We start from the raw sequence: 24771 nt of genomic DNA on the forward strand, positions 1-24771 counted from the left end.
TTCAAGATGGCCAGAATACTCATTACCTGATGTGAGAAATCATATACTTCAACAATAGTCTGCTTTCTTGCAGTTGCTTTCTGCTTTTTTGCAGAACTATAGTAGGGTAACAGGGAGTGAACATTTGGGGTTTAAAGCAAGACTGCCATGATTTCTTCATTTAAGGCAAAAGAGATTACAAGTCCCATAATCCTTTTTTCAGAGTTAAATGGCCTATGGACAGTAGAGTAATGAGGCACAGGAACAGCAAACAGCCAACTTCATAGAGGACAAGTAACAGGCCATAAGTAAAACCTTGGAGTACACAGAACAGCCACTGAAGGTCCACTCTGAACTTGTCTTCTGTGTGTACCATATCATATCTGGGCTGAATCTGACTTTTGAGACCATCATTTGTTTGTGCAAACAGGCTATGAAAGTGCATGTCATTCTCTTTGAATTACAAAGACATGAGATCAAGAAGCTCTGGCTTGGCTAAACCACTCTCAGCAGTTCTGATGCCTCTCTAACACAAAGGTCAAGGCCAAACCCTTTTCTCTAGCCAGAAACAGGGACATAAAGTTGCATTTCAATATAAAATTTAGAATATTTACTCATCATGAAGAAAATAACTGTCTGATTATATGACAGGGACTATGAGTTTAATAATCTTTGCTTTTCCCCTGTGTATGACATATATATAAGGCGGCACTGCATTCTCAAAGGAAACCAAGAGGGAACTAAAGCTGATTTATTTGTGTATTATAATCCCAACATTCAGCAATGAGTTTTTAAAAGGCAACAGTCTCTGGGAAAGGAGTCCAGCACACAACTTATCTGACCTAGTACAGTCTACTACTTCATTCCTGAAATCTTGGCATATATGATCCCTGTTCATCAGAAAGACCATAAATGAAATAGTTCAGTGTGTTCTTTTGCTGCCATATTTTCTGTGCTCTAGGGAGAGATCAGAAATTCTGGACTTTATTTATTTCTCAGGATCAGAAATGGAAAGATATCCTAGTGTTGGATACAATATTCAAAGCCATGAGATTAATGAAATTGAGGGCTTTTTGCAACAGTGTAACAAATTCTATTTTTAAGCAAATCACTCTCACCACACAGAATAACATGACTTTTGTTGAGATTTACCATGTTTAATTAGTCATTTTTCAGTAGCTTAACCATGTATTCAGTTAAATAAAGTAATAAACAAAAGTGCTCAAATTGAGACAATACTGTTTTATGTTATCTTTAAATTGTGATCAGGTATCAGTGGGACATGGAAAACTAAAAATCAACCAAAGTACAAACCTTTGCTTCTCTAGTAAAATTTAGTGCCAAATTCTGCTCTCAGGTAAATGTCTATATAGCATTGTCCATAACAACATAGGGTGTATTTTAAAAAGTGCTAAAGATCAGTAGCTGTTCTCACATCTCAAAGGCTCTACACACAGCAAATGGAGAGCTGGTGTCTGGCTCTAACACATATTGCCCTCCTGGCCTACTGCAAGCAGTCACAGCATCGCTCCTCTACAACAAACTGATTTGATTTCACCAGATGGTAATTCAGATAAATTTTTGTTTACTTCAATTTGCCTGCTTCAAGTAATGAGAGCACAATTTGGCTCCTTTCTCAGGGAAAAGGAACCCAACCAAACATGACTTTCACCAGGCCTCAGTTTTTGGCCCCAGATTTCAACATATACTATTACAGCAATCAAAAGAACCATAGAAATTACTTATCATTTTACTCTTCCTTACACATTTCACACAGTCCTGCAGCAAGCAGAATCACAGATGAACCCTAGAACATACAGAGAGCACAACTACTACACTGGACATGAAAAGGAAATTTTATTAAACATGTTTACATAACATGAGTTGGAAGTTCATTTAAAAGCACAGGGGAGTGTTAAGACAAGTGGTCAAAATAGAAAGATACTACTGAATTATAACTAGTTGGTGTTTGGCCACTAAGACAGAGCAGGATCTAGTAGTGCACCAACGCTTGAGTTTCTGCTCAGCAGGTCGAGCAGTAACCAATTTATGCCCTATGGAAAGATGGGCAGAATAATTCCCATGTGTTGAGTAATAATAAATAGTTCACTTGGTGCAGGCAGTATGTCTATGAATTAAAACCTAGTGTGTACACAGTTTCTACATGTGTTACAGCCCCACAGTAGGAATCTACACCAAAATAGTTATTAGAAGGAATTTGGTCCGTACTACATCACGTTTTCCATAGGGTAAAAAATAAAGTCCATCTATAGACATTTAGCACCAGACCCACATATCTAGCCTGGCTAAAACCTGCAAAATGTCTATAAGAAAAATGGATGGCTTAGATTTCTTGGTTACTTTAGTATAATAATTACGAGCAAACTGTACAAGTACATGCAACATACAAGCTGGCCTATGTGGAACTAACATACATTATTAAATAACCTTTGTCATCTCTTTTTACAAAAACGTGCATGCAGCTTTGAACAGTTCCAAGTCATGCTGCTCTATTTTTGTGATCACAAAATTGAATGGCCTGTAAAAGGAGGGGAAACATATCAATGCACCTGCAGGAATCTGCAGTTCTTCGCACATATACAGAATATCACAAGGGATTTCAAGGCCAAGAAGAACTCAAATGAATAAAAAGCAAATTGAAATTTGACTTTTCTTTTTTTCTCCAAAAAGTAAGATATCTTGCGTTAAAAAATCAAGCCTTGTGCTTGCATCAATCTCAAAGAAATGTAAACTAAAATTTGATAAAAACATTAGTAAGTGCAGAATATTTCAACTGGAATTTCCAGCGAAACATTGAACAACTCATACCATGCTCTATCCAGGGCAGACAGGTGCGTCTGAAGCGACACATCAGAGAAGCCCGGGTACAGCTGAAAGTGTCATATGCTCAATTCATTCCTGGTCAACATTTTGGGAAGTCAATATACATTTATACACAGAAACGTAAGTATTTCCTCTCCATTTCTAGGAGGAAAATTGCATTACCAGTAACATATTCAATGTCAAAATTAAGACTAAAGCTGCTTTATACCAGTCCCCAGCAGTAGTTGCAGAATTCTTCAAAATTCTTCCATGCAAAACATCATAAACATAAAAGTTATATATATAATGCAAACATATCTGCTTTTTACAAAGAAAAAGTGGCACTGTGATGATTATTTTTTTAGGAAGATAACTAAGATTGGTCATTTGTTCTGGGTTCCCATGTGAGAGACTTGTAAGTACCAGAACTGAGAAACGATTTGAACTCGCTGGAATTGTAACTGTGGCTGTTGAACATTTTAACGATGCTTACAGAGATATGCTTCAGCCCTTTTTGTTTGGTTTAGAAAAAGAAAGGAAGGGTCTCTGTTAGCAGTGTGAGGACTTCTATGAAACTAGCAGAATCATGTGGCAAAAAACTGGTGGAAGTGAAGTACAGAAAAACTGTTGAAACACCAGGAAGGTAACACTGCTTGAGGGCTCTGTCAAAATGTGAAAAATGCAACATTGTTAACAGAGTGAGAGCTTCCAGTTTGGGTCACCTTTGACTTAGATCAAATCTAAAAGTCCCCCCCTTTTTCTTTTTCTTTTTTCTTTTTTTTTTTTTTGATCATTATAAGCATCTGTGATAGCCGCTAAGAGATTAGCTGTATGTGATATACCTTTGTTCTGTCAATTTAAGCTATCTTAACAAACAGACATACGTTTGGAAACTACTACAAGTGAAAACAGAAGTGATTGTCTCTCTCAACAGTGTTTTTTGATTATATGAATATCTGGTTCCAATTGTTATCCTGGGTGATGTTTTTATTAGACAGCACCTGCTACTACGATCTAATGCAGGGAGGCCCAGTTGAACTTTCCAGAGATGACTGGGAAGCCTGCGTGTCAGGGGAGTCAATGTTGGATCCACTAGCGATGAAGGTGGAAATAACTTATACCAGCCTATTACCACACTGGACAGATCTAGTTCCTCCAGAAGGATCTGGGCAACTCCCATGAAGCATTTGTGGTCCATTCGGCCATAGTCTCCCCAGACTATTACCTGGAAGAACATAAAATTAAGGTTCAGCATTGTCCCCAAATCGCGTTTATATGGGATTATGTACTTATCCCGTGCTATATATGTGCACTCCTGTTATGTGTAGGATAAGGAAAATGTTACTCTCAAGTGTGAATGATTGTTTCCCTTTTGTGGGAAAATCTTATGGCAGGACAGGAGTGAGAGGCAACAAAAGAGAAATGTCTCATACCGTCAGACATTTTGCAAGCCTGAAACCACAAGCCACAAGGATGTGTTTGCTGATATTTATAAAAATAAATGCTTATGAGTTGGAATGGGTTTACGCATACTGGTTAAATTTAAGTAAACATGCAAGTGCTTCTCCAAATGACAGCCTAAAATGGGACTAAGAAGCAACTGACCTGAAGGACTTTACCCTGCGGACTTTCTTCAAAAACCAGTGTCTGTTGGTACAAAGGATCAAGGGTCTTCCTTGCAATTCTTGTCTTCTTCTTAGCTATACATGCTCCATTTTCCAGTAAATACACTTTGACATATGGAGCTGCAAACAGAACATTATGAATGTTATATTTGGACTTACAGTGCACATCTGAGATGCAAGACAAATGCCTTAAAAGGAAACTGAGTGGAAAGAAAATGACAAACGTTATCTTCACTGTATCTTCATAATTGTATAATCTGAATACAATTATATTCATAAAATAAATTACATGGCCCATAAGAAATCAATTAAATTTTATAAACTTGGAATATAATGATGTAAGATGTTACTAACAACAATTACACTTCATGTCTGTAATTGTAAAAATGCTTTATTTTTCCAGGAATTGACCATCACTGACAGCTATTATGGAGTCTCTATTATGCTTAGGGGTCAGAAATAGGTCAAAACAAAAGAAATATTTTAAACTTCACCACTCCAATAACACAGACATTAATTGCTAGTTCATCTTCAGCACCTAAAGAAGTTGCAAAGTACCACTTTGGCTAAATGTTATCTAAAACAACTGTTACAGTTGTTACAGTAAGCAGTCTTTGTGGTATTGATTCTAAATCTCCTCTAATAGAGATTTCTATAAATAACTTGAACTTCAACAAATGTCCTTATAAAATGATACAATATTAAATCTCATTCATTATACAAATTATTGACATTAACACTGGCACGAGCTGCTGTCTTCTGAAGCACAGTTGTATACAGAAGACCCTGGCATGTGGGTTTGTTAATTTGTTTGTTCAAAGCACTTTCATCCATTCTTCATCTCTTTTCATGCAGAACAAACACAAGGATGTCATCTGTATTGACAAAGTCCCTCTTAGATATATGACTTGCCTAAGATACACAGAAATATTTCTGCAAATGTTCCTTCCAGAACAGATGTTGAGTTGCTGAAAATCATTCCTTGAAAGGTGACATGCAACTGGCAGATGTGAGGTGGTACACTGGTAGCAAGGATATATCCATGCACACACTCCTTGTTGAAAAGCAAACCAAACAAATGCAAATATAGTGACAGCCAACAAGGAGCTCAAAAATCTCCAATCCCCAGTTCATATATTGTTTTCTGTTCATATATTGTCTATCTTTTCCATACCTGGGGTAGATTTGGAGCCAGGTTTTTGTGTGAGGCCACGGGCTCTAATGACTACTTCTAACTGGCCTTTTTATCTACCATTCCAATCTGGATGTCACCTGAGAGGGAGAAGAAGGAAGTACACATTTTAGAGAAGCAGTACAGCTCAGGAAATAGGGTATAAGAGTGAGAAACAGAAAGACTAGCTTGATATTATTCTTCTGCCTTATTGTGCTTGTTGTCTCTCCCCCTGATTCCTTTAATTTCTCCATCCTTAACCAAGGACTAAATGATACATAATTAGGGAGCAGGGTGCCCTCTCTTGGTGTACAGTTTTTACCGGACCAAAATAGGCGTTTTTCCTTCAAAAGTCTGCAACAAGCGTAAGGGTGATAATGTTCCTGTTTTTATCAATATTCCACACATCCATTTTTGGTGCGAATAAAATATTGCAGTATGTTAAAAAAATAAACTGCTTTTGTTCCTAAATAGTCAAACTCATTTTCCTGCCTGAGTTTTGACAAGTGACATTTCCTGCAAAAAAAAATGTAAACTGCTTAGTCTGAGACCAAGCATGTTCTGAGCTAGATCAACAAAATACAAGGGAAGTCAACTATGAGCTGATGCTCAAGGCATTATATCTCTGTGGTTTCATGTATCATGGAATCAACTGGGTAGAAGTCTAACAGGCCACTTAGAATAAAAATGAACAGTATGACACGGGTAGCTATGTGACACTTGGGCAAATAAACGAACTACATCTACGAAACATGAGTATGTATATATTGACATGTAAACTGTGATTGTCTAAAAAAACAAACTCACAAACAGATAGTCTCAAACTATAGAAATTGGGGTCTGGATTTAGAGAAACAGCATTTTGAAATTAACTGGGCATGAGATTTTCATGTTTCTCTAACAGCATATTAAAGTAGTATTTATAGCTTGGTATGTGAAGCATGACAGAGCAGCAGGGAAAATTTTTTTATCAATCAAACTTTGCTTGAATAAACATAGCTCTGTGTTACACTAAAAATAGGTGAGGAAAATTCCAACAAGCCCTTTTTAAGAGCACATCTCTGTATCACACATCCGAAACAAAACATGCTTCAGGGAACCAGAAGGGGGAGCAATAATACAAACATTTTCAAATTGTCACTTGTGAAAGGATACCACAGAGAAGGTATTCTGAAGGTTGTTAAAAAGCATGATGAAGTGTTTTTGGGACAGGCAAAACTTGAGCCTTTAGTAAATAAAGTAGTTCTAAGAATTTAAAATAAATGTATTACTCAAGTTATCTGCAGAAAAATCTTTAGTCAAAAAACAAGATTAAAATAAAGAGACGGAAGAAATCTAGACCCTTACATTCACACCAATAAAGCCACTTAGATATTTATTGGGCAAACAATCTCACAAATATATTTTCTTTCAAAATAACAATAAAAATATTAATTTAATAAATTTGGTGATTATTAATGCTTTAGTAGTAGTCATTTGGATTTATATAGCAAGTCTTGCCTTAGAGGGTACTCAGAGCATTCTCAGGATAGTTTTCCTTCTTCTAATGAGTTGGGAAGAAAAAACTCTCTTCCACAATTTTTATTTGTTTCTCTCCACTTTTTCAGATGCGTCTCAGTAGCCCTTCCTATAACTGATTTTCCTAAGACAGTTGTACTGAAGCATTGGCCATTTATAATTTCCAGCAGGAGAAGTGTCATTACACTAGTGGATCAAGGACTCCTCACTCAGCATCCTAAAGCATGTCTAAGAACTGCTCATATATAAGTAAAAAAACAACAAACAAAAAACCCCAAGCCTTTCCGAAGATACTTACACAGACCTGCACAGCCCTGTACTGTTGCACTCCTTGTACAACTCCCACTCTGTTCATATGAAGAAGATACAGCTAATGCTACTATAGGGAATTACAGACAGGGTTGTAACATAGAGAAGAACACAGGTAGCCCCAGACAGCAGTTGTAGAAAAGGACTTTGTGTCTCTCATGGCAAACACTGGCTTTATCAGCAACCGATAAATAGGCAGTGCAAATGTGGGTAGAAGTTTCACATTCTGGGATTAGATGAACTTGGAAAAATGTAGTTTGGTCAGAAACCCTCTGTCACATGCAATATAACCTGTGTCAAGCGAATATAAATTCTGGACAGCTGAGATTTTGCAGAGAGCCACTTTTGGAGAAACCAAAATAATTTTGAGTGGGAAGTAAAACCCTATATTCAAATGGTAAATAAGACAGCCAACACCTTAAATGGAGCAAATACTGTTTCTCACCCCATTTTTGATGCCAGCAATGCTGAAACACCAGTGACTGATATAGGACCTTCATGTTCACAGTGAAGGAAGACACTTTGTAAAAGTCTTTGTGGGGTGCAGTAGTCTGGCAGTGTGTGCCTTAGTTAATTGTCTTATTAGTCCTTTAACAAGAGTAGAACATATTATTCTTACCCATGGCAGGAGTTGCCAGTGTTTGTCGGCCTACTAACTGCGCAGGTCCAAGTACCATCGAGGAAATCACTAAACTGACTGTCAGCGCCCAGTCGTACTCCAGGAATATTAAGCTGAAACAAAATAAAAGCTGGTTAAGCATAAGATCAGGATTCATTTCTATTGTCCTACAGTATTTACCTAAAAAGTACTCACTGATAAAAGGCAAGCAGCTCAGGGATGGACAACCACAATTCTGCACCACTCAGGATGAGCTGTGTTCCCATGGACTCCAAAGCAGTGTAGTGAAATTCTGGAAACGGACCCAAAATAGTCCATAAAACAGGTCTTGCTAAGCAGTTCTTCAGGAGCAGTGAAGAATCTGACAGCTGAATAAACTGTGAGTGACCTTGTATGAGGAAAAACATAAAAGCTTCAAGAAATTTAATAGCCTGTCCTTCATTTTAGAATGTTTGACTGACTTAGATCCAAATCCCACCGGCATCAGTTAGAGCCAACAGGAAAACCAGATGTATACACTAAATTAATCTGATTGCTGCAGCTGTTTAATGAGCAGTAAACTGGCAGGTAGTACTAGTGGTGATTAGTTACACCTCATACCACTGCCTAGCCAAATATTCTGGTAGACAAGCTGGATCTACAGTTGGTACCGTACCCCTCTTTCAAGTTACAAACTGAACACGTACATAGGCACAGATTATATGGAAACATTCAAGGCCAGGTTAGATGGGGCTTTAAGCAACCTGGGGCAGTTGAAGATGTGCCTGCTGAGGGCAGAGGGGTTGGACTAGATCTTTACAGGTCCCTTCCAACTCAAACTATTCTAGGACGCTATGATATATGCTTTCCAAGCTACTTTCTTATATTCCAGTCCTCCACTTCAATTTTTTTTAGAGACAGAGTCTTCAGACAATAACAAGAGAAACAAACAAAAAGAAAAGAGAAGGAGAGAAAGAATGACCCGTGGTGGGAAGACTCAGCTTTGACTTCCTCATCACGGTTATGAGGAATAAAGAACAGACTTGAACTAAGTCTAGATACATCTTACCCAGCAGGCCATCCACCACTCTCTATCTGCTTCTCCTTCAAAGGAATTCCCTAACAGACTGCAATAAATAATTAAAAAAACTTCCTAATAAAACAGGTAGTGTGAAAAGCTTTGATTTCTTCACATCAGGCTTATGTGCTCCAGCCATTCAATTCACACTGAAAACTCTTTACAAACCCAGAAGCTGCATAGAAAAAGCCCATTTCTCTCTCTTGAAAACTACTGCTCTTACTATGCCTGCATAAACATATAGAGTGGTCTGTGACAAAAATTGGCCAGAAAATATCATAGAATCATAGAATATATGAGTTGGAAGGGACCCACAAGAATCATCAAAGTCCAACTCCTGGCCCTGCACAGGATCATGCCCAAGAGTCACACCATACAGCCAAGATTATTGTCCAAATGCTTCTTGAACTCTGTCAGGCTTGGTGCTGTGACCACTTCCCTGGGGAGCCTGTTCCAGTGACCAACCACCCTCTGAGTGAAGACCTTTTCCTAATGTCCACACCTAAACCTCCCCTACACATCCTCATACCATTCCCTCGGCACAGTGCTTCTCATTAGAAAACACCCTGTTTTTCCAAACGTTCAGTTTTACAATCTGTCTTTTTTAAAAATAAGTTTTCTTTAGATGGAGGAGGAAAAGAATCTCAAGGTCTCCAGTTCAACCATCAGCCCATCACTTAGAGCATTCACCTAACCTTGAGATACAGCTTCAAGCCCAGTCCTTTTGACAAGACACAATCTGCTTCTCACCCCAGTGCCAATTATTCTTTCACTCTTGCTTCTGCTATGAAAAGTTTCTTGCTTGTTTCTTTGGCTTTTTTCCCAAGATGTGTCACATTTTGCCACATGTCGACTAACATTGAAAATATTCACTTGAGACCCAATGTCCAGGTATACATATAATAATGAAGGTTGAGAAGTACACAGTCATCTTAATTTATATTAATTCTAGTTCATTAAACTCCAGTTAAGGGCCAAGCAAGTACCCGGGTACCTACTGTAGGGATAGCTGAGCTATGTATCTGATGATCTTAAGAAATGCAGCATGAGGAATGTTACTGTCAATAAATTATATGATCCTAAGAAGTAAAGTCAGAGTCACACACACAAGGAAGGACAACAAATCCGTGCAAACTTATTTAAGCACTTCCTAATTGTCATTGTTATCTCGCTACAGTAATGTCAAGAGTGAACTTCAGACAAAAACAAGAGAAAAAAAATGTTGCAAACAGCCCCACTATTCTGAATACAAGGTGCTGTCAAAGCTGATTCAATGTTCATACCAGACATAACATCTGAGTTAAAGCTGACCCTTCTAAATGTTAAAAGCAGCAAGCCCAGAGGAGGGAGAGAGGAAGGTTGATTTTAGGATCAGCGGGACAGTGCTGCACCCTGATTATGTAACAGAGCTGTGTGGTTTCCCCTCCACTGAGATTGTGTCGAAGTAATGATCTACAAATAAGCCAGTGATGCACGTGGGGGAAGTAATTAAACAGTAGAAGACTTCTTTATTGGTCATCTTTCTTACCATTTAACTTTCTTCTTTCACTGTGGTCTAAACCCAGAGCTGCTGTAAACTAACATTATTCTATGGAACTCATACAAATTTGAAAGCAACTGGAGGATTTGATCCATAGCTAAATCACAGAATCACAGAAAAACAGAAGACTTCAGAGAGGTTTTCTAAGCCACAAAGTGTAGCACCCCCATTAAACAGAGCCCTCTGGCATCCCTTTTGCCTATGGCATTGTGTGCTGTTTACAGAATGTTTCTCTTCTCTCATTTCAGCAAGATATATTTAACTTTTTCACCTGAGTTTTGTCTCCCTCCTTTGACCCATTCTTCCAGGCTTCCCTTCAGAGTCACCGTTAGATATCAGTGGTGTTTTCACTTCACTGAACTCACTGTTTCTTTAGTCTTGCTAGAGATTGGAATAGGGATGTGGAGCTCAGGATAACAATCCTTAAAGCTAAGGTCAAGTACAAAGTGGGTTTGGAGTCATGAAATAAAGCTGAGGTATACTGAGAATCAGGAATCAACCAGAAGAACTGGTAACTATCAACCCAAAACATAGTGAAAAGTTAGGGTGCCAAAAAGCATGGATCAAAGAAGCAGGACAAACACGGTCAGATGTGAAGATAGCTATTGCATGAGAGATCTGAGAGGTAAGGAGATTATCAGAGGCAGAGCTGATGCTAGTGCAGCAAGAGATGGGGAGCAGGCACAGGTGCTGAGGAGACAGAAACAAGACATGAAATGCAGATAGTGTGACTACCAACTTATGACAGCTTGAAGATGTGCCTAGTTCTAAAGGACAATTTTCAGACTATGTCCCACTACGCACACCCAGCCTGCAATATGTCCCAGTAAAAAGCAAGCACTCTGTTTACTTACCAGGCTTGCTCTCCTCACTGCCTTACTCAGAAGCTGATTCTGAAATCAACAGTTTAAGGCTCTACCTTTTTGTCCTCTAGATGCCTGCTGTGACCTCCAGATCCGGACCTTGGCTGTCCTAGCCTTGACAAATCTGTTTACACACATGGAGGTGGGACAGAAGATTTAGCTGTTCCCCTAAAAATTTCCTCACCCCTAACGCTGGCTCCCACCCCTCCCCTCCACTGCTAATCAGGAAAACAGGCTCCCACAGCTCTTCCTTAGCAGGGTCCAGTTTATTGGGCCCTTTGTTACCGAGGGGAGAGACTGATGCCTTACAGATTGACACTCCAGCATAGAGAGGAAGGAGGACGGCAGGATGGAGTGTTGAAAGGGTAAAAGTAATGCCCCATTAAGGAATCATAATGATGAAAACCGGTCCCTTATTCTTCACTTGAGCCTTATCTGATTTGGTTTTGAATTATTCATGATGTAGCCTGTTTTTCTTACATGGCTCTTAAAATTCTTAGCATTGTTACAGAATCACAGGATGGTTAGGGTTGGAAGGGACCTTAAAAATCATCTAGTTTTGATGCCCCTGCAATGCTCAAGGACATCTTTCACTAGATGAGGTGACTCACAGCCCCATCCAACCTGGCGGTGAATACTTCCAATGATGAGCCAATCCACAGCTTCTCCGGGCAGAAGGGTGGTAACACAGTAAGCATATAAAAAGACGAAGCCAAAGAAGTCCAAATCTCTCATTTTGTTCCAAGTCTATAGAGTGCATTTGCTTACCCCATTTTCCCTGTCTGTGGGGAGGTCATCTTCTAAGAATTCCCTAGTGACCACTGTGCATTGGTACACACGGTAGAGTCCCACTGAGAACTGTGAGGAGGCTGGAGTATTCATGCACTCTTTCATGTAAGAACTGCCTTTGTTCTCCTTTCCTACATATTGAGTTGTTTTGCAGTGAATGAAAACAGCTGCCCCATTCCCCACAGCTGTCTGCCTGACTTAGCTGATGGGGCAGCTGGACTTTGCATTTACAATTCTCAATAAGAGACCTTGGACCAACTCCAAACTAAAACTTTCTTTGTATATAGTATTACTGAACAGTTTCATATCACAGGGATTCACATATGATGTCTGAAGTTTTAACTCTGAGGTAATCCAAATATAACTTAAAGAAAAGTATCCCTATGTTTTGCTTTGAATAATGCAGTCTGAATTTAGTTGTCTTTTGATGAACAAAATGCCTCGCTGGATGCCAGAAAATAAGAATTCTTAAGGAATCCTCTCCTGATTTCAATTTCCGAGAAATTTATGTTATGTGCCTAAAATATTACAATTTTTCAAATGTTTCAAGAGGAAAAATCTGTACACTGAGCCATCCCCTTCAGCTAGAGCTTGGGACATCCCAAGTAACTTGGGAAAGAAACTTCTCCCTCATTAGAAACTTCTATATTACTCATATTTTAATGCCACTTACTTGCCCTCAGAGCTATAACTATTTATGCTGCCGTCAGTGGACTCCCGACTTGGCTGTCGAACCATACGACTTCTCATCTCTGCTGCCATTCCTGTTTCTGTGCTTCTCTGTATTGTGCTCTTTAGCTTCTTGCTGCCACCCTCTGAAAGCAGAGAAAAAGAAGCGACAGTTAGAATGACAACTTAGAGCAAAGTGTTTCCTTGCAGTTTCCCCTCTCTAACAGTGATCAATGACTTAATCATTACTATTTAATATCATAAAAAAGACTATTCTGATTGCAAAAGCAATCTCTCTTCCCTAGTTGCAAACTGGAATAGCTTCTCTTTAAAGAGCTGAACCTGAAGATCTTCATTAGGGCAAACTGTTAGAAACTTGATATCTTTTTAATAACATTTGCACAGTTGGAATGTAGACAGTTCTGATAGTGTTTGCTAACCACATACTCAGTAATGTGCTTCTAGACACCTTGTTAGTTGGTTGGGTGATGGCAAAAGAAGTTACAAACTCTCACAGAAAAAAAAGATGGAAAAAGTCCTTCATGCATTCCACAGAAAAATGTTAAGTATTAAGATAGTTAGTATCAAAAATATAATAACACATTTTGACTTGGCAAAATCTTACTTTTCACCACAAAACATCTTCAAAGTAAACAGTGAACTTTATAGAATTTATGAGCTCAGTACTTCCTCAGCAGAAATAACTCTTGGAGAATATGTTTGGGAGATCAAAGAATAGTTAAAGCTGGATGGTACCACATCTGGGTCATCTGGTCCAACATCCCTGTTCAAGCAGGGTCTTCCTAGAGCACATGGCACAGGCTAGCATCCAGACAGTTCTTGAATATCTCCAGTAAGGGAGACTCCACAACCCTTGTGGGCAGTCACAATCTAGGCTTGCAACTGAACATTAGAAAGTAATGTAAATCTTGGGGAATTTCCATTTGGAAAGCTTCTATCACACATTGTTTAAAATGTAATTTGATTTCCACCTGGAAGGTTTCATATTTCCCTTGAGCAAGAGAGCTTCCAGTCCTTACAGATCCTTTTCAGATTATGGCTGATCTACAACATGGCTGTTTCATGGCAGAAATTATACTTCTAGATGATGATTGTTGTTCTGAAACAATCTTAACTAATTACTTCACCAAAGTCTCCATGTGATGTAATAACGTGTGTTGTCTCAAACTCAGTATCCTGTTCTTTTTCATTTAGTTCAAAATGGGTACTCAAATTCATGGGTACCATTACTTTCTCTCAGAAAGTAGTGAATTTGACAAAGTTCATGTAAGAACATGCAAAACATTCTTCTGCATTTGCCTCTTCATTTGGTGCTCCTTCACTTGCTCTTTGCGAAGTCGGTACTTCCTTTTCATCATCTGCTCAAGGGGAATACTGAAAAAGCGAATGTTTCTTCCATCTCCATCTGCTGTGGAGACTGAATTGCTCTTAAAGGTTTTTCACTTCCCTCTTTAACTGGGACATTGTTGATGTTTGAAACTGACAGATCGTGACCTTTCATTACATAAAATTCAAGTCTTTGGTAGCGCCCACGTGGTCTGCCCATTGCTCAGGGTGTTTAAACATGCCGTAAAGAAGAGCTGGCCCTTGCTCTTTTGGTCTGCAGAGCTCGTGGAGGGCAAGGAGAAATCACACCATACAGCTACCAGAGTAACCTCTTTGGAGCTAGCAGAGAAATAGAAAATATGGCCACAGTGAAAAGGAACGAGTTTGTATATTGGGCTCAGAGGGGGACATGACCACAGTGAAAGAGGCTGTGGTTTCACTCTTAAGCTTTCTGGATGAGGGTTGTTTATCTATGGCCACCCAGAAACAGGAGAAACAAATGCCTCTGAGTGGAAGAGATCAGCTACTTCCACAGATCCTTTTACCTCCCTTCTGAGGCCAGCAGCTCTGAGGTTTTTCCTGTGGACCACCACAACTCATCCAAATTCCCAGTCCTTGGTTATTCAGTGCTGCTAAATAGGATGGAGAGTAGGGTAGGCAAGGTACACCAGGCAGACCAGATTCCACTCTTACACAGTGCTGGTGTGGAAGGTATTTGCTGGAGCTTCAGTGACTCCATATGTAGAAAACCAAATGCTAAGTTTTGTCCTGAACTTTCTCTTTAAAAACAGAGAGTGTGTTCAGCATACCAATACTGAAAGGTAGGCTGAGCATCAAAAATTAATCAAAAGGCAGCCTAGAAAGTATAACCCATACACAGCATTGTACTCCCAAAATAGGATTCACACTTTCTGTAAACATGCATTTACCCCACCAATACTGGTTTTTTTCCTCTCTCTCTGTCTTGCCAAGACCTGTCTGAAAGTGTCTCTGTTTCCATTTTGCTCCTAGAAAGTGTATGAGATTATGTGGTTTACCCCCATCTTCTTTTCTGTAGCCAGCCAGATCAGGCAGCATAACCAGAAGGATTTAATATGGTAGAACCCAAAATGTATTCAGCTGGATAAGGTTGCTTGTGAGTATTCAGGGCTCAGGAAAGGGAAATTATGAGATTCTAGAGTTAGCTACAAGACCAGCATGGCACAAATGGTAAAGAGGATGTTATTCTGGACCCCCTAGAAAACATGGTGGGTGCTTAAACTTAGGGATTAGAGTGAGGCTGTTGGGACAAACATAATGAACATTGTCATAAAAATAATCACTATGAAAAATATCCATTGGCTAGATCACAAAAATGAATATTTTAGCTTCGAGCCACAGTAGAGATTGAAAATAGCAAATGGAATTTTTTTTTTTTTTAAGACTACATTGTTGTGGATAACATCAATATTGCTGCTTGAACACATTTTGCTCCATAGATTTTAAATGCACAGACCATGCAGTAGGAATCCTTGTGCATGGCCATAAGCAAGTTCAAAATCTTGTCTCACTGTGCTGCAAATAACAGATTGTCTTTTTCCAAATACTTTTCACGTCACTGCTCTCTGTCTTACAGTACTGGTTCCACTTCTTTTTCTTTTCTCATCAACATTTTTTCTCAGGTTGAAGACTAAAAAGCATCCTTTTGTCTCCTCTTAAAAGCGCTACTAATACCCACAATGTTTCCTGGGAAAACTAGAGTCCTCCTATATATTTAATTTTATAATCTCATTCTTAATATTCTGCAGTACAATCAGAAATATAACCTAAAAGTAACCCAATGGAATAATAAACTACACCAAGGAGTTTATGGCATAGAGAAAATTGCTTTTGCCCATGGCTAAGAAACAAAATACATGCTGCACAGGTTTTGGAAGTTTTACGCATCTCCTTTCTGTCCACTTATATCACGAAAAGTAAAGAGCTTGTTTATCTTGTTAGTGTACTCCTGCAAACTTCTCAGTAAAATCTAGTTCTGGGAGGGAGGTGCTTAGGATACCGCTGATTTGGGAACTGCTGCTATTTCTAAAGGCACCCCAGCAACATGAACTCAGTCTGGGGTACAACTTCCAGTCCTGCCTTGACAGCACAATGAAGTACAGGATCCAAACAACCGCAAGTGTTTCTGCTGATATTGATATTACATTTTTTTAAACTTTTATTTTCATCTTACATTACATTTAATCTAACATATATCTTTGCATATATCTTTGGAATGCTGTCTTTATATGAACAATACAGGTTCATAAAATATTCAAGTTCAATATCTATGCTATGATATACTGAGAAGATCTTCTGCTCATCTGGATATCTATTGGAGAATGCTTGGTCCTGCTCTCACTTTTTATCAGTTTGATATGTACAATTAAATTTTACAATATGTTACAGTCATTTGCCTGCCCTGTGTAAATTACACTGTATTCATTGTGCAGACTGAAGATAAGCAGTCTCTATACTGAATATCATTCAGAGGTAAAATTTACTCCTGTATGCTTCTGTATGCTTCTATCTGCTGTGTCAGTTGTGTAAGGCTTTCTGCATGCAACAATGCAGATTGATGTGCATATATTACATGGAAACACCTGGCTTAACAGGTACAAGTCAGAGAAAAACTATTACAGAGTAATTGTGATGAATATTTTTGCAGATTTAATAATTGATGGCAAAGGATCATAAAGCAGCCACCTGTGGCTACAAAATATACATGGCATGTAAGCATTTTGCAATTAATCAATAGGCTTGTTGTAACACTCCTGCTACACTGATGAGTGTGTGCAATGTGCTATTTCCCTCTACTTATTATAAATGTAGCCTATAGCAATTCCTTTTTGGTTTGACAAGAAACTAGTCACCGATTTTGGTTTCCTAAACAAAATTAACTTAACAGACCAAGCAGTGCAAAAAGCAAATATGCACTATCTTACATTTGCAATCACAATGCAATTGATGTGTCCCCAATTTCTGTACGTCCTAACTGTTTTCAAGTATAGAAGACAGGAACTATTGACAACAGAATTATATTATCGAGAAAGGGTCAGTGATAGTATCTAGAGATATAAGATGTCCTATTAGAGATACCTCAAGGCTAGCTTTACATCTCTAAGGCATCCAATTCAGAGGGGACAATGTCAGAACATTCCTCCCTCCCAGCCCCCTGCTTAGCAAAGCCATGACTGCACATGGCATCACTGTTTGCCTGCCTTTTCCTTTGTGCTTCATGTGGTGCCTGGAATCAGCTATTACATTTTGCTCATTTCAGTATAGGAAGTCTGAAATATCAGGAGGGGCTGCTGAAGTAAAGCTTTTATGCAAGGTGCCAAGGTGCATATTACATGCCATTGATCAAGCCTAGGGGACAAGAATATAAGAATATGAGAATATGCAAGGACATGAGCTTGGCAATTTAGTCAATAGGACAGTGTTAAAGAGTGCTGTAGGGCAGAAGAAAATGCTTACATGACCCTCTGTGTACTGCCTACAGGGAAAGGTGCCTTAAAGAGCATTGCCCAGAATCATACATAAGTGCAACTAGTTGGTTAGCACCAAAAAAAAAGAAGCCATTTTACACACATGCAGCACCTGGGTATGTGGTATGGAAAATTCATGATAATTTCAAAAGAACACACCAGAGAACAAAGCATATACCACTACTAAATCCACAATGAAAGGGATCATAAGAAAAGTGATAATACTCAATGTCATTGCATGACTCAAGGGCAAATTATTCATGGTATCAAGTATGCTTATGCATCCAAAGAAAGCCTAAAAGCTTTGAGCCAGCTATGGCTGAAACCTGTCAGGACTGTGACCGTATGGTTGGTTCGCACAATGACTATGTGAGACACCAACAAGGTTATGCCAACTGCAACAGTTAGGGTCAACCTCAATTCAAAGAACTATAAAAGAAAAGCCAAGGGGAACATTTTCTTCTGGTTCTTTCTGATGTGTTAGTGATTTTTACAACCTGAAATACTTGGAGACTTGTGAGTTACAAGTTCTGCAGCATCCCTCTCACTTTGCATGTAGCACTTTAAACAACAATAAAATATATTACAAATATATTTACATATATCTGACAAAGTGCCCCTTGGCTTATAATCCCAAATCAGAGGGAAAAAATAAAAGCGGAAATGGTTCAGAGAGCATTTGTTCTTTGTATATGTGTACATCTTTCATATGAACTCAACAGCATATCGATCTCTAAGGCTGAAACTACATAGTGACTATGGACAGAGATAAATAGTAAAAAATATAACATTTAAATACAAATGTTTCTAGACTTTATACTCTGCAATACTCCCCTGTATTTTCCATTCTGTGTATTGTGCTATCCTCTTCTGAACATAATGCTGTTTATAAAAAGATGTGGAATATTGCAGTAATAGTCTTTTAAATGTTTCTTCCAACTATCACACAATATATCAAAGAAAGGAGAATGCTGTTTATATCTTTAGTGTTAGATCCTGAGGTTTAAAATCCAACATAAACTATCATGTACTTCTTCCCATTCTATTTATTAAAACAAATCCACAAACAACATTTATATTAATATAAATAACAAACCTTCTAGAAAGAATATTCACCTTTTCAGCTGGGATAATTTATCGACAAGAAATTTTATCAGAATTCTGGAAAAAAACTATCTCAAAGCTATATTTAAAAGTTTACATATTCATCTGGTAAACCACTTTCATTCACAGTAAATATTTTCAGAAAATAACAAAAATGGATAATGCAATTCGTCCATTAATACACACAATATTTTTTTCTGACATACATAGAGCAAAGGAACAAAAAGCACCAATCCTAACAAAAGGAGACTTCAGTGAAGTGCTATTAATGGTTGTATTAATGATTTGATGGCATTTTAGCCAGCATACTGCAGAATCTCAGCTTTTGAATGTATTTTTCACTGAAAACTTGCAGACTCAGACTCTTAACAGTTTTAGATTTCAAAGGACAGTAATTTTACTTATCCAGCAGCTCCTAGTGACTTGCATGAAGCTGAAGTAGCACTTTGAGAACAAATGACAGGAATATGTCCATGCTCAAAACAAAAGTAAACAAGAACTGGAAAATCAGACCACTGTTTACTACCTGACAATGGCCTCAAAACTTTGAGCAACTCCTTTTACAAATCATACCTCCTGTAGAAAAGATGGTCTTAGACACATTTCATTAAAAAACCCCAAATAAACCCACAAACACCCCCCCCCCCCGAAACGTAAAAACAAGCATGTGGTTTTTTATGTTTATCCTGATACTTATGATTTTTTCATGTCAGGGATGAAAACCTGTGTCTAACTAGGACACATGTATTTTAAGGAAAAACAAGGGTTATCTGGTCAGAAAAAGATCAGTTATGGCTTCTGAAATTACTTTATAAAGATTAATAGTTTTGTTCACATACTTGCAATGAAGAGAAAAGAGTCACTGTGTCAGCCAAAATGAGGCAATCAAAGATGATATATAGCAATGAGTTTTTACTGCTGGGATTGTGTTAAGCATGCTTTATAAACATACAGATGTTAAAGCATATTAATGATCTTGTTCACACATATACAAAGAACTATATAAAAGCAGAACATGTCAGTGAAACTGATAATAGGTCTACATGCCATGTTCTTTAACTCTTAATGCCTCTATCAGTGATGTTCAATTAGTAAACCAACAAAGTCACGTTTCCAGCAAATTATTTACTACATAAACAGTTTATAAAATATCAAGTACTCACTTTCTCATATACTCTTCGCTTTTTTTGTGAGACTGGAGGAGAACATGAGGCAGAAGAAAATAAGAAGCTCAGAAGAGCTGTTTGCTCTTCAACAGTAACATTTTTCCATAAAAACACAGCCCTATAAGAATTGTTTATTACCAGTCAACCCAAATAACATTTGTCCAATGAAAGGGTGCTGGGACACAGCTTGCAGTTCATACAGGAGGGGAAAACAAAATGCAATGCAGAAAAAAAATTGAGAAGATCCTTCAGATAAACTAAACCAGCATTTCATTTCATTAGAAATTTATATGTATTTAAGTAACTTGATGACTTTTTTGGATATAGGCAGCCATAAAAATTTTAGTCAATCTGAGACTGTTTTTAAGTAAGTCTTCACAATTACAAATACTTCAGTATTTATTATTAAAAACATAGAATGACAATATGACTACTAAAAGACAATATTTTACAAGATGATATCACCAAGGAGACAATTTATAAGACATCACTGATAAAAACTCACTACTGCTGTGCATCTTCACAAAGTTTCCTGAGACCTATGTACTCTACAAAATGGCAATCCAAAGTCTAATTATTTTAATAATCTCTGAAAAAACCTGTAAATTGAACTGTAAATTTAAACACTCTCAAAACCACTGGTGCCAAAGTATCTTCTAGTAAAAAGATGTTACATGCCTTTCTGTACAGTTGAAAAGTTCCTGAATAATAGCTCAACCCTGATTTAATGGCACAGCAAACTAATCAGGAGGCATTACAGCTTCAGAAACAGTCCCTTCCTTTTTGTCACAATTACCAATCTGTGAATTGATCTGAAAATGCTCTATCTTTTCTGTAGTTTGATGTGCTCTGACTGTAACTTTCAAGCCCTTCAAGTTTCATTTTACCATTACCAGCACGTCCCAGGTGGGTATCACATTTCCCTTTAAAAATGTTACTAACCTGCCTTTAAGAGATCATTTCTAATGTAACAGATCAAAGTATCACAGCGACTCAGGTTTTTCTTAGTGACTGTAGCATTGCAAAGTTATAACCACAGACTATCGTACATTGCGAAAAATCAGACTCACGAGGAGGCTCATCACAATAACACACAGAAAATCCAGACTTACCTTTAGTCTAAGCAAAATTAAACATTTGCTAGGATATAATCCTTAACAAGCAGACAGCAACTAAAGCAGCTTCACCTTTGTTTAAATAACCTGTGCTGTTTCTGGGTAGAATAAATCTTTGGGGTCCTGGAGTTGCCTCTCCCTCCTTATCCTGTAACCACTTGGCACCGCAGCACAGCGAGGAATGATCAAGTTGCTTCACTCACAAGTTCCTTTTACAACTGTGATTACATTATAAGGCCTTGCAGTGAAAAAAATTACTGAACTACCTACCAGCTAGCACTTCATAATTTATTGCCAAAAGGTTAAAAAATTCAGTCAGCAGAGTGTGCAAGTAGAGAGGAGCTCAAAATATTCTTGGCAACTTTGGTAGATGCATTTTTTTAATGCTGCTGTTTGGAACTTGATGAGGAGAGTCAGATAAACACAAAAACACATTTCTCTGTCCTGATGATTTTGACTCATTTTGCATGAATGTTGGTACAAACACACCTGAAACATTGTAAACCTGAGAAAGCATCAAATTAGCATTAGCTACCAAATTACAGTTATGCTACAGAAAAGTCTAAATGATGTTACTGTCCTAGAGGGACTCGAGCACAACACAGTTAAAGTTTCACTGTCTCTGAAATGCCCATGTGCATTTTGAAAACAGAATTTCATTTTTTAATTACTCCTTTCATCTTCAAACTTCCTTTTGAGGAAACAAACTTTGCCATATGTGTTTCAATGTCAAGTGTTTTAGTTTTTCTAATACTCTCTTCTGAAAATGTATTATGCTTTCCTTTTGCATTATTTAAGAATCAATTAATTTAACACACCTTTATCAACTTGGCATTCAAAATTGTAGGGACCAATGTGCAGGACCAGTGTGCTTTCTCTCACTTGCTATCACAAAGAAAGGAGGTACCCAACCTAATGTACATAGTGAATTTTGATATCAGGGTGATAAAAGACAGAAAGGAGAAAGGAAATGACTTGGCATTTGTCAAGTAAAAATAAGAGAATTATTTCAAACAGGATTATAACAGGGAAAAAAATTAAAATGTGTACAATAAATTTCTGTCTAGTAGATGTTCAAATTATGGTAAAGTTCTGATTATTTAAAGTGACTAAGGAGAAAAATGCCAAAAATTATGTTGTTCATTACAGTTAATAAACAGAGAACAGGATTTATGATTGCAAATATTGTAGAGGTGACAAACTCAAAATCCTCTGCAGTAGTGACACTATATTATGCTGCTCCTATGCTGAGATGTCCACCTATTTTCATTGCTTAGGCACAGATTTTCTATTTAGTGCAATGGTTGAAGTACTCTGTATCTTCTTGATACATTTAGAAATGATGCTCAGAAAACCACAGAGAAGATTGCTTATCATCTTTTTCAAAAATACATAGCTGTATGGTATTCAATTCTCTAATAGTGCATGTTACACTAAAAAAGTAGAATACAATTAAATAGAAAGATTTGTCTTCCAAAGATAAGTACAACGCCATGGTAGGAATGAGCTGATTTTGGTAGTTGTTAATGGATGCATGTCACCCTGCAAGACGTGCCTTCAGCATCTGCATGGCAAAGGCTTCAGGACCAGTCTGCCATGTTGAGCAGTTTTACACAAAGTGCTGCACTCATGCCAAGTGTACAGAAGTTCTCTCCCACTCAGGTTCTTGCTCAGGGAAACTCAAAGAAGTTTAAAACTGAAATAAAAAAAAAACGAAATCCCCGACTTCAGTAACAGCCTTTCCTCCTTTACATTCCTCCTAGTTCCAGGAAAAATCATTCCTTATATTTCTTACTTGTATGATCAAACCTCCTTTACAGGATTAAAACTGTTTGACTTTCTCTTCTGGATCTGTAACAGAAAGGCTGACAAAAACTTGCCTTGTTTCTTCACCACTACATCCTGAAATATTAGCCTCATGCTCTCTACAAAGTAAATTTTTCTGGGCAACCTCCAAAGTACCACACCTCAAACAAACTTTCCTTTAAACTTTCTACAAATTTAAACAAAATTTTACACTTTCTTTTTGCAACCTTGTTTGCACTGCTGCCCCTTGTATCACCATCAGTGATCCCACTGAAGTTTCATCTGCAGTAAAATAAAGCCATGTTCTTCTTCAGCCAAAGTACTGTGCTAAGGTTTACTTTGCTTTTGAATTTCTCTTAAAATGTGACTACCTGAAGTCCCAAGCCAGCTACGTTGTCATGACATACAGACATACCTCTCTCACTTTTGAGGTCAGCCTGCCAGAAGGGAAGCTATAAACTCAGGAGAGGGTCCTTCTTTTGGTCAGCTAGAGTTCAAGTCCAGGTAATGGTGGTCCCGGGGCAAAATTTATCTTTTGAATCAGCTTTTTATTCACAGTAGTAGTTCAAACAGGTAAGTAGTGACAGTCACTGAATGTTTCTGTTTTAAAACAGCTGTTTGTGGCATTACATTCAGACTGATTTGCATTAGTTACATCAATCAGTATGTAAAAACACCTACAGACTTGGGCAGCGGATCTCTGCTAGATAAACACTGCATAACTGTAACATATAATTGTTCCCTTTGTGTTTATATTATCGAAAGTGGACAACTGCACACGAAGACTTAGTTTAGAGACAGACGGTTCAGCCAAACTTCCCAAATGAATGCTCCGGCACAACTCTGCTATGAAATGCTAAGGTTTGCATCCAGTATTGCTGGCTTATGTCCGTTATCAAATATGCACTGAGGAAAACAGTACTGACAAGATGCAAAAGTTCAACCGTGCCACAGAGAGACACCAGCACAAAAAAACTGTCACAGCATCACTATTGCTTTAATGTCTGGGCAAGGTAGGGAGCAATGTGAGACAGCAGGATTTTCTGTAACATCTTGCATTTTGACATCAAAAATGATTCCAGGCTGTTTTTGCAGGTCCCTATGGCCACTTATTCTCCTCTCTGGGTTACAAACCTTGCTTAACAAGGAAGCACTTGCCTTTCTCAAAGGGAAAGCAGATGAAACAACAGTCAACAGACATGAGGCAAAAAGCACACCAATATGGGAAGAGTTGTTCTGTGTTTTCCCTGGTAAATTACACTAAATTTTTATTACAAAGCAATATTTTTTTATTGTGACGGTTAGCTTGTTTTATAAAAGATTTATCATATAATTAATCTGTTACAAACATGATAAAAAGCTAAGAAAAATATAAGCACAAAAGAGAATTAGACATTTTTTATAAATCAATATTTGAGAGCATCTGAATTACAGCCAACACATATAAGCAGACAGTGAGTGTTTACAAAATTTTAAAGCCCTTTCAAGTGGGGAGAAAATGGGAAAAAAATACTAAATGGTGCTAATACAGCCTGTGTCTACAGAAAAAACTGACTCCCTCCCAAACTTCTAGTTATTTCTGAAGTGAAAACACTTACAAACTGCTATTCCAATTAAACCACAAGGTTACCTGAAATACAGTTTTTAACGCAACAGTGCATGCATATTAATAAGTTTAAGGATCAAATGCACTTGTCTTGAACTAATACAATATTCACAAACGTTTTTCCATATATGCTAGTAACAAAAAATACAGTACAATATG

The 24771-nt window shown here is 37.8% G+C and overlaps 1 protein-coding gene across 1 annotated transcript in view; it reads right to left on the bottom strand.

Annotated features, from left to right (window-relative positions):
* Positions 1-1713: 1713 nt before the first annotated feature.
* RIMS1 (regulating synaptic membrane exocytosis 1) overlaps positions 1714-24771 on the bottom strand; it is a 319714-nt gene continuing 296656 nt past the window's right edge. Inside the window, 9 exon segments of the mRNA XM_032682385.1 lie at positions 1714-3862; positions 3865-4027; positions 4408-4547; positions 5602-5673; positions 5676-5699; positions 8045-8096; positions 8098-8157; position 12859; positions 12967-13108. Coding sequence (XP_032538276.1) covers positions 3810-3862; positions 3865-4027; positions 4408-4547; positions 5602-5673; positions 5676-5699; positions 8045-8096; positions 8098-8157; position 12859; positions 12967-13108 — 707 coding nt within the window. The 3' untranslated portion in view covers positions 1714-3809.

This window comes from Chiroxiphia lanceolata, chromosome 3 (assembly GCF_009829145.1).
Source record: "Chiroxiphia lanceolata isolate bChiLan1 chromosome 3, bChiLan1.pri, whole genome shotgun sequence".
In the NCBI taxonomy this organism is placed as follows: domain Eukaryota; kingdom Metazoa; phylum Chordata; class Aves; order Passeriformes; family Pipridae; genus Chiroxiphia; species Chiroxiphia lanceolata.